This window comes from Diadema antillarum, unplaced genomic scaffold, assembly GCF_040938485.1.
Source record: "Diadema antillarum isolate AM-2024a unplaced genomic scaffold, OU_Dant_1.0 scf00000136, whole genome shotgun sequence".
Lineage (NCBI taxonomy): Eukaryota > Metazoa > Echinodermata > Echinoidea > Diadematoida > Diadematidae > Diadema > Diadema antillarum.
In genome coordinates, this window is record NW_027271025.1 from 2,090,554 (window position 1) to 2,101,578 (window position 11,025).

At 37.4% G+C, this 11,025-nt stretch overlaps 1 protein-coding gene across 1 annotated transcript; it reads right to left on the reverse strand.

Annotated features, from left to right (window-relative positions):
- Positions 1–623: 623 nt before the first annotated feature.
- Positions 624–9,924, reverse strand: LOC139721004 (decapping and exoribonuclease protein-like). Its single transcript, XM_071632334.1, has 6 exons — positions 9,437–9,924; positions 4,745–4,965; positions 3,178–3,397; positions 2,633–2,768; positions 1,210–1,295; positions 624–735 (listed from the first exon to the last, which is right to left on the reverse strand). The coding sequence occupies exons 1-6, from the start codon at positions 9,922–9,924 to the stop codon at positions 624–626; spliced, it is 1,263 nt and encodes a 420-aa protein (XP_071488435.1).
- Between the last annotated feature and the right edge of the window lie 1,101 nt (positions 9,925–11,025).

Here is an 11,025-nt window from a genome sequence, read left to right on the forward strand (position 1 = left end):
ATAAAAGTGGCAGTGTGGTGGAATGGTACAGGGTCATGGTTGGTAGTTCTTACGAATGCTGCAGAATTTGTCCCAATGTAACTAACATTATGCCCACATTCATTCATTCATTCATTCATTCATTCATTCATTCATTCATTCATCCTCAGGCCCTATACTTTTGATGGACACATTTCACCGGCATCTACCTCTGCAGTCTGACAATTACTAATAGCCTACATGAATTCACTCAAACAAATTTCAGCCTCACACAGGTCACTCTTACAAGTTTCATCCTCACACAAGTTTCATCTCAAGGGCAGTATAAAAGCGGCAGTATGGTGGAATAGTATGCATGGAAGGGTCATGGACGGTAGTTCCAAAGAGATCCCTGGTAGTTCTTATATGTTGCAGAATTATTCGTCCCAATTAGGTACTAACATTATGCCCCCTTCCTCATAGTTGCAGCAAGAACCTCCTCCGTCCAAGGGACTTTGTACAGTGTGTACATCACTATGGGGTTTTCTGTGCCAGTTGGTACTCAAAGCACAAAAAGGGTTAAGGGAAGAAGTCTCATAACAAAATCATGTAGATCGTCAGCTGTCGTGACGTAACAATGGATTCTTCCCCGGATGCTGCTCTTTCTAGTGAAAGGCTGAGATGAATTCCTCTGTAAGGAACTGTTCCTTCCCATCCTCGTGGAGGACATAGGTCACTTCGGACGAACCTGGGGCCCTCTCCAGCATGTACACCACCCTGAAACCACACAAGGACAATGTACGTGTATTTAGAGCACCAATCATTAATGGATGTATGTGCTGTATAAGTTCATGATATACAAGTTTCACGTGTGCATTATACTTACACACACACACAAACACACACACACACACACACACACACACACACACATTAAAATATCAATGTATAATATTGTAACGTTTTCTAATGGGGGGGGGGGGGGTCAAGGGTCAATGATACCTACATCTCCGGACGGGACCCTCACTTGGGGTGGGGTGTATCTAGTAGAATTTGACCCTTGATTGTTGTTGTTGTTTTTTTTTTTTTGAACCGCACAAGCTCACTTTCAGCTCAGGCATGAAACTTGTGACGCGTACTATCTTGGTGACAGTCCAGTTGGCTTTGCTTGATTGTAAGAATTACGGGTTTTGCTTTCCATTTTTGATGCATCAAAGTGGCGGTTCGTCATTAACTCTGCCCTTGTCTTACCTGGGGTCATCGATTTTTGCGATTTCTTTGATGTAAGACAGCAGTTGGTCCGCAAAGTTGCAGCAGACGGCGCCATCCCAAGCTCCCTGCGTGAGTAAAATAAGATCAGACAAACCAAATGACTATCCTCCGAGCAGTACGTAAAATTGACTAATTCTTTTTCCATTTTGTGTATAATGAATTGACTCCAAAATAACTGTCCTGTTTAACCAGCACGGTACTGCGGAAGTAGAAACTTTTGTGTGATCATTTTGTTTTTCGCTGGTCCTCAGTCTCAATGAAATTCACATCCATGACATTTTGTTACAGAGACTCAGTTATCACAATGTTCTTATTTTCTCAGTAGGCCTACTTAGCAGGGTAACGTATTCATGAAAAATTGTTGTGGGTTTCCTTTCGAGTCCAAGAATGACTGCACCCAAGTAGGCTACTTCTTTCGTTGCAGCAGGCAGGGTAAATTCCAAACTTTGACTATGGCATCTTAACCTTTGACTTTATAACACCGCTGCACATTCTGGTGATGTTTGATTTGGTGACAAATGCACAAACAAGTTTTAATGATTTATTCAAATGACCCTGAACTCTAAAAAAAAAACAAAAAAAAACATGTTCAACTTTGCACCTTTTGTCAAAATGGGAGCACCTTTACGGGTGCAACTTTGCACCTTTAAATAGGTGCTGGTCTGAAAGGTGTAAAGTTACACCCGTAAAGGCTCTCCCAGTGTGACACTAGTAAAGCTGCAAAGTTGAACCTATTTTTCTTTTATTGCAACTGATTGACCTACAGATTGCCCTTCATCAACAAAGAATATTGAATGCTGATTATTCCGTGTTTGAGGAATAGCCATTCATGATAAAAATTAATGGACATACACATACTCGGGTGGGACTCAAATCCACAACGTCTTGATTTCCAGACCTAGTGTATAATATCCACTAGACTAACGAGCGGGCGCCTGACAGCAAGTGATACCAGTTCTTATCCCTGCATATCATTCAAATGAATTAGTCTTGCAGCTTCTTTTGCAACTGATTGTCAAATTGCCCTTCGTCGACGTACATAAACACCGATTGTTCAGCGTTCACATGGCGTTTGAGTAACAGCCGTGACGCCTGTCTTCACGAGGGTGTTGGTTCGAGTCCTACCCGATACGAATGCCCATGATTTTTTATCATGACTCCAGCGCTGAATAATTGGCGTTTATTTACGTCGGTGAGGGCAATTTGTCAATTATTTTTACTGAGACGCTGAGGTCAGAAGATATAAGAGTTGTTTTCAGGGGAGTGCATTGATGCAAAATGACAACATACTTTCATGCACGCATTGATGCAAATGACAACATACTTTCATGCACGTCAGTGCATGCGCGAGAGTGTGAGAGCCCACGCAGCGTAGCATCTCGTCACTCAAAATCAAACTTACGCGAGCACTGCTGGGCATGTCCGATATCATGAATGACTTCAGACTATGCACCACACCGTTGTCATCTCGGAAGCCACAGATAATCTCAGGGACGCCCAGAAGATAGGATTGTGCCCACCATCTAATTAGCTTGAATCTGTGAAGAAAGACGAGAAGGAGAATGCATAATACATCATCTAACATCTATTTGTGGTATGGATTTCCATATTTGCTTGTGTTTAATCATTCTTCATCATATTATGATTTTAGAGTGTTCAGATATTAATTTTTTTATTTTTTATTTTTTTAATAGAATTTGTAACCCAAATCATTTTTTTTTTCTTGATACAAATCATAACTTGCCATTGTCCTTTTCCATCTTTGACCACTGTGTGTGCTTGGTTGTTAGTTTACCAGATTGTTTTAGCTGTTTGTTGTTTCAAGGGTTCTTTTTTTTTAACAAGATGCTGACACAACATAAGCATAGTAATATATATGCCAGAGATGTACATATTATCATTATATTCAGTCCCACACATGGATATAAAACTACCACAATCGCTTACCTGTAGAAGTTCCTCTCATGGTGGTTGTTATCCCATATTTTGGATGTCTTGAGCTCCACGTAGTTTGCTGGTGGCTCGGTACCAGGTCGGTTGATTCTACAGTCCACCTCTCCACTGTATATCAAAGAGTGAGAGCCCATACTGGTCTGAATCACAGAACAGAACGCCTCGTTGCTGTTCACAGGCTTTGAGGTGTCAACAGAGGCCGTCTTTCCATCACCTGACATGTGAGAATTACAATAATTGACATCATACTTGTCCTGTATGTTAAAAAAAAAAATAGCCATAATGCATAAGCATTGCTGATGAGCACTATATGGGCTTAAATAGATTTGCTCCTGTCAAACAACCCTAAGAGATTTGAAACGTAATGCACTGCCGTTATAACGAAGTCCTCAGATCGGCAGTTTTCTTTCGTTATATCGAAATTTCGTTATAACCGGACAAATACAATGATGAAAACTCGCAAACAATTTGAACATATATACGCTGAAGAACAATGCTAATTGCCGTGCTATCTAATCAATTTCGTTTAAATTTTACATTTCAGACGAGAATGGCGGCGAGTTAGCTCAGTAAGTAGCTCGTCTCCCCCGCAATCCGAAGGATCCAGGTTCGATTCCCGAGTCCCACTGAGCAATGTTGTGTGTAATCATACCGTCCCCTCCAGCAAGAGGCAAAACACACTGTCCCTCGGATGGGACATAAAATGGAGGTCCCATGTATGAGAGAGTCACAACTCATGCACGTAAAAGATCCCGCTTCATTCATTCATCGCAAAGAGCAGGGTGTTTAACCCAGTGAAGTGGTATACCGCCTAACATCAAACTGGACCCCATGGAAGACGAGCTATTGCAGCTGAATATGGGCTATCCAGCCATCTTCTCAGATGGAAATGGAACAAACAACGAACAAAGAAACAGACAACAACATCAAATTCGTTTCTACTTTTATGCTTTGTAGTTTGAAAACGTACGTATATATGATTAGTGAAGGTTAAGGATTCGGTTATTTAATACAGTTCGTTATTCCAGAGGTTCGTCATTCGGAAGGTTTGTTATTCAGAAGGTTTAATTCCGAAGGTTCATTATTCAGATTGCTCGTTATTCTGAAGGTTCGCTGTTCCCAAGACTCGCTATTCTGAAAGTTTGTAATTTAGAAAATGAAATCAGGTTCTTATTCCAAAAGGTTCGTTAATACGACAATAAGAAAAAGTTCGCTTTTTTTCAAGGGTTCGTTCTTCCAAGATTTTGTAATTCCCGGAGTAGAATGAGGTTATCTAAATCGTTATTTCAAATGTTTGTTAATCCGAAAACTAGAATTAAAGGCTTCTTATTCCGAAAGTTCGTAAATCCGATAATGAAAATAAAATTCGTTTTCTGAAGGTTCATCAATCCGAAAGCGAAATAAGGTTTATAACTCTGAAGGTTCATATTCTCGCCTTTTTTTCGCTGTCTGAATAACGAATTCATAGTTTAACCTTACTTTTTTTTCTATAAGTGTTTGCCTTCAGTTTGGTACATTGCTCTCTTGTTATTGAACTTAAAAAGAAAAACTGAATTACCACTTGTCACATACTGCTCAAACTTGTATCCCCAATACGACATTTCCTTTTCTTTCTCCGACAGCGCTTCGCGTCGTCTCCTCTTTTCTTCTGTCTCAACTTCGCTGATGTAGTAAGTGCCTCTGAAAAGGGTCACGGCCATGGCCCAACCCTCCCGTTTCTCGTACGGGGTGCAGAGGAACTTGGTCATGTGACCTCTCAACGTGACAAAGTCAGCCTTTAACCTATAGCACAAAAGGGGGAAAGTAAGTGGTGAGGTATGAGAGCATGGGATCAGTATAAAACAACAACAAACATAGGCCTAGGCCGCCCTACTTTTAACTGACATGAACAGTACCATAAAATAAGTCCCACAACACCAATTATACGCAGCGTATAGTCCAACAATTGAAGAGTTTTGTCGCAAAACGAGCTAACTCCATTCTTGTTAAGTTGAGATATTTGTGAGTAAAGCTGCACACCATCTAGAATAATTCCCTGTTATGTCAAAAGTGAGGTATTCTTGGAAAGGTTTGATTTTGCTCCATCTGATGATGGACTTATACTTTGAAATGCTTGATGAGGATAATGGCCTCACTAAATAATACAACTAAAGATCATACAATAAAAGGGACTGTACAGTACTGGCTGAGGTAGGGATTCATGTTTTGAACATTCCTAAGTGAGATAATGAAAAGCCTCTTATGAAATATGAAAGAGCATGTAATTTTAAGAAGGATTCAACGTTTATTTGATGAAAATTGGTTTTCAAATGGCTGAGATATCAAAAAAGTGCCAATTATAAAAGGCGACATGCCACAACTTTATAAGGATCTCTTTGTTTCACCTTGTTTTTGGATATCTCAGCCATTTCAAAACCGATTTTCATCGAATAAACTTTTGATACCCCTTAGAACTGCATGCTCTATGACATCTCATAGAGTAGTTTCTGAATATCTCGCAAAACTTTAAAAGTTAAATCTACACCTCGACCAGAACTGCACACACCCTTTAACCACTCACCGAGCAGATGCCGAGTGGGGAAAAATGCGGAATGATGAAGCATAGTGCAAAAGTGTGGAGAGTTTGTGTAGAAGTTTGTGTGCGTGTGTGTATAACATATACATATATGTATAGTATATATATATATATATATATATATATATATATATATATATATTATATATATGGCAATAGATCATGTTTGAAAAGTGTGGATATCTTTGATTTTCAGACAATGCGAAATTGTGATACCACTATAGAAACCGAGGTATGAACATTATATTATGTGATCATTCCATGATATATTAGAATCAATAAGAATACCTTAAAATCTATTAGTTTTCTTTTCAAGGATTGGATGTCTGTCAACACAAATACAGTAACGTGAACATTATTGACATTTGAAAAATTATGACCTTTAAATCTTATAAATTTCATTTTTGAAAAATTTGGTGACAATTTATCACAAGCAAACCATTGAGACACTTTAGATATTTCCATATTAAATGATGGCACTAGATGTTTTAAGACTTTTATGGGAATACAAAATTTTTGTATCATCTGCAAAAAGTATACAACTAAGAAGCAAAGATGAATTTAGAATATCACTAATATAGATTAGGAAAATAAGGAGGTCCAATATAAATTAGATCCTTGAGGAGCACCACATGTTATATGAGATTTAGAAAATTTTGATAAGCGGAATATTACCTATTGTTTTCGCATAGATTTGATAAAGATAAGCAATCAATGATCCATGATAAAGAAAATACCCCGCATACCATATCTCATCAATTTATATGTCAAAGTGTCATAACTGATGGTATCAAAATAATGCCTTTGATATATCCATAAATATTCCAATCAGATGTTCTTTGTTCGCAAGACATTCTGTTTCCATATATCTAATGATTGAATAATGGCGAAATCAGCTGAATTTTTTTTCTAAAACCAAAGTGATTAGGAGCAAACAGAATATTTATGTTTAAGAAAATATAAAACCGTTTATGAATAATTTTCTCCAGAATCTTAGAATTACTGGGTAATATAGACATCTGTCGGTAGTTTGTAAGAAATAAAGGGTTATCTTTTTTTTTAAATCGGAATCACTTTGGCAATCTTTAAAGAATCAGGGCATTTACCAGCAGAAATAGATGAATAAAAAAATATATGGATTATTATACTTAGATTATACTTACAATTATTTTCTTCAACAAATGCACACTAAGTCCGTCATTGCCGGTTCACGTTTACTTTACTTCAGGGTTCTAACAATCATAATCTGCTGGAGTAATAAAAAAGAGCAAGAAAGACTTATCAAATTGTGATAGAAGAAAATTCATGAATTCATTTTGTAATTTTTAACAATGTTTTATGCTAATTTAGGGGCCATACTAGTAAAATGAATGGTTAAATGCGTTGGATATATCACTGGATCTGTAAACTAGCTTTATCACTATCATAAGATACAGGAACTGTTTCTTTCTGTTTTCCTCTATAATATCATTGACAATTTCCCACAAACCATGCACATAATTTCTATTGTCTTCAGATCTTTGAGAATAATACATTTTACGTGATACATGAATTAGATTACTGCATTTATTTCTATATTCTTTGTATTTATCAAAATCGAAACACACAGAGTAATAACTGTTCTTTATACATTTTATTGTGTTATATTATCATGTTTTTATTGAACGCATAATTCCCTTTGTGCATGATTCAAATTTTTTCTAACAAACTTTAATGGTTATTCTTATTGTTTTAATAAACAAACTTATTCAAAATTACATCATACATCTTATCTGCATCTGATTCTGATAGGAAAAACATCATTCCACTGTTTTTGCATTAAATCGGATTACAATAAGTCAACATTTCTTTTCTGTATAACTTGGGCGTTTTTCATTTTTCTGATAAGCTTCATTAATGTTGTGATGAGATTGTAAAAGTGGACATTTGATCAGATACATCATATTAAAGTATCACTGGTAGAATTATCTATCAATACCATTAGAAAATATATTATCTAGAAGTGCTTTAGAGGTTTGAGTTATTCTCGTCGGATTTTGGCTATGAGATTGAAAATCAAACGACGTTAACATATAACATGAGAGCTATACGTATTTGTTTTTATCATATATCAATGTTGTAATCACCCATAAAATAAACTTCTTTATTTTCACGAGCATCCATATGAAAAAATAACTCCTCAAGATGATTTAAAACATTCTGCTGCATAATTTGTGGTGGAATGACACCAACTATTTTGTTTTTATGTTTTTCATGAATAATTTCTATAAACAAATCCTCACAGCCTTCAGTATGAATAACTGTTCTGACTTTAAAACGAAAATGATTGTAGATATAAATGGCAACCCCACTACCTCTACTGTTTTCACAATCAGAACAGAACAATCTATAATCATCAATATCAAATAGATTGGGGGAGTTGTGACGTAGCCATTTTCCGTTATAAATATCAATCTCAGAAAAAGGAAAATTTTGAACAGAGATAAGTCATTCTAATGACTCAAAATTCTTGTTTAAACTTCTGGCATTCCAGTGAAGTATACTAAAGTTATTGATTGGGTCTGTGGCGAAGTGGTTCGTATTATTTTGATTGTCATTTAGATCATTAACAACTGACGAGTTCGGATCAATATGTGAAGTCCCTGAAATGTGTCACTTAAAATCGCAAATACCATAATATTTTCCTCCGAGGTGTTAAACTTTGATTAAAGTGTCCAAATTGAAATGCATAGTTTATGACAAAATGTCTTACTAAAGAGATTGCGAGGGCTACAGGAGCTTTGCATTGTGTGTGTGTGTGTGTGTGTGTGTGTGTGTGTGTGTGACTTGAACTAACTGTTGCAGCAACGTGAAACTGCCCATGTAACGGTACGTTAACACGCACACACGCACACAAAAAACCCAATATGTTGGACTATTAATTTGCTAGAATAAATGCGGGGAACGGGGGTGACGCTCCTACATAATTATGCCGGAGCGTGTGGACGTGTATGGAGCTGGCATTTTCGATGGTTGTAGGTCCATGCTGGTCTAACCATGTACCTCCGTGGTCTAACCATGGAGCTATACGTAGCTCCAAGGTCTAACGAAGCTTTTCACACAAGACCGGTACCGTGTACGAATATGACAGTACGCCCCCGGGTGCTTTTATCGTGAAACCGATGAACTCGCTTTGTGTCACCGATAGCGCCATGGTTGGAGTGATAGTTTTGTTGCGACGGTTCCTGACCGTTTTTTTAGAGCTAACCGTCTTGTTCGTTGTCACATTTAGTGAGAATATAATTCAGGGGAGTTGTCTGAGAATTTATAATGATTCTAGAGGCAGAAGTCTGAGTGCCATAAGATTTGTCGTAAAACGACATAGTTTTTGCCCTTATTAATCACATTTCCAACTTTGATTCTCTGATTGCAACGTAATTTCGACACTTCTCACCCCCTGATCTTCCCGACCAGAATGTCTATACTGTTTAGCATAGTATAGGAAGCAAATTGCTATTTCTTTGGACCATGCAATCACCTAATATATCAGCTCAATATTTGCAAGTCGTCTTGCGGTCATAATCATAATGATACAAAAGATTGTAAAATAGAGCGATGTTCGGCGTTCTTCGGTCTGAATGCAGCCCTGCAGGCGCTCGTGCTCTCCAATTGTTGCTCTATAAGTTATACAAGGCCTACCTTTCCATCTGTCCTTCCTCATTCGTCTTTTCCTCTGCACCTGATGTTTCCCGAGATTTTCTTCGCGTTGATATCACATCTCTCTTCTTCAACATCCAACCTGTCAGCTTGTCCAGTCGGTCTTTATCATCATCATCTCTCTCGATGAATTCCTTGTAACCCTGTCTCAGGTCAAAGTTAATCTTCTCAGGGTCCTTTGGATGAGTGTAGACGTCGAGGAATCTTGCATCGCAGTGGACACGGCGGTCTGCATCCAGAGAGAAATGGCCAATTTCAGCTGGATCCCGAAAGGAAGGGTAGCGATTTTGAAACCTGTGGATAGGCCTGATAGGGAAAGGTTTAAGCTTGGTGGCAGGGAGAGCACTTCGAACTTGAACTGATCCAATTTTCTGCCTCTTTGTAGACTTCGAATCTTGTTCCCTCTCCTCTTGGTGCTTCCGTTTCTGCCTTCCTGGAGCAAGTCGTTTACCTGTTCCAGAGGTCGCCATCCTCACAAATCACCAATCAAATCTCCTTTTGTCCTGTACTTTTTCCTAACAATATACAATCTTATCAAGTTACCAAAGCAGTATTGTATATCACGTTATAATATACGCACTGTATGGGAATGGGGAATACCCATACCGGAACATCTGTTATATTCGCGTGCATACAACGCATAACACACAGCAAGCGGCGATAGAGCATGCTTGGAACATTCATGACTTTAACTGCATACATGCCAAAAAGCTTATAATGAGTTATATTTATAGGCAACTATCGGCACTATATCGGTGCTAACTGGCCATATCCCCTGACAATGGCAATGACATTTCCCCATGTCACCACTTGGTGATCACACGAGGAATACAGCATTGATGAAATTAAATAACCAACAATTTATGTTATTTACGAGACATAGATGAATACTAATAAATAAATTCACTAAGTCAGATTTGGACATACATTTGGAAACAGAAGGAAGATTGTTCAAAATAAGTGTTTTACTTGTCTATATATAAGCATTTATAAAAGCTAAAAGAAAAATTGATTTGGCTGAAACAAACCAAAACGGTGAAACTTACTCTGATTCACAATCCGTGTATGCGAGTATACATATCAAAAGCGGAGTCTTATCTCATTGCAGAATTCATAAGTTTTTACGATTTTCTAGAGTCAAATAGATAAGTCACTTTTAATGCGTATGGGAGGGTTCTCAAATGTCTCTTATTGATATATTATCTAATTCTTGAGTCGTCAAAAGCACTGCATTAATATAGATCATGGAAATTCTTCGCCCATCCGTTGGATTTACAGAGGGAATATAAACGATTTTCCTTTCTATATACATTAATTTTGCATATATTCCTGTCTCGACGGGTGGTCTGTGGTTTCCACATCTTGAGTTACACAATGAAGCTTATATAGCGAAAAGGAAGTCTTAATACAGTGTATATATAGATATTTTTCTATGGATTCAGCTCTTGTTTAAAAATATGGCAATTCAAACATTAATCATTGCATAGTATACCATCAACACGGGGATATCTATATGATTATATATATATATATATATATATATATATATATATATAGATATACAATACATA

Excerpts from the sequence above, each read along its gene's own strand:
- LOC139721004 (XM_071632334.1), bottom strand. The coding sequence starts at position 9,924 with ATGGCGACCTCTGGAACAGGTAAACGACTTGCTCCAGGAAGGCAGAAA. Across the intron at positions 3,398-4,744 it reads GTTTGAGCAGTATGTGACAA|GTGATGGAAAGACGGCCTCT; the intron begins GTGGTAATTCAG and ends CTCACATGTCAG. Across the intron at positions 736-1,209 it reads GCAAAAATCGATGACCCCAG|GGTGGTGTACATGCTGGAGA; the intron begins GTAAGACAAGGG and ends GTGTGGTTTCAG.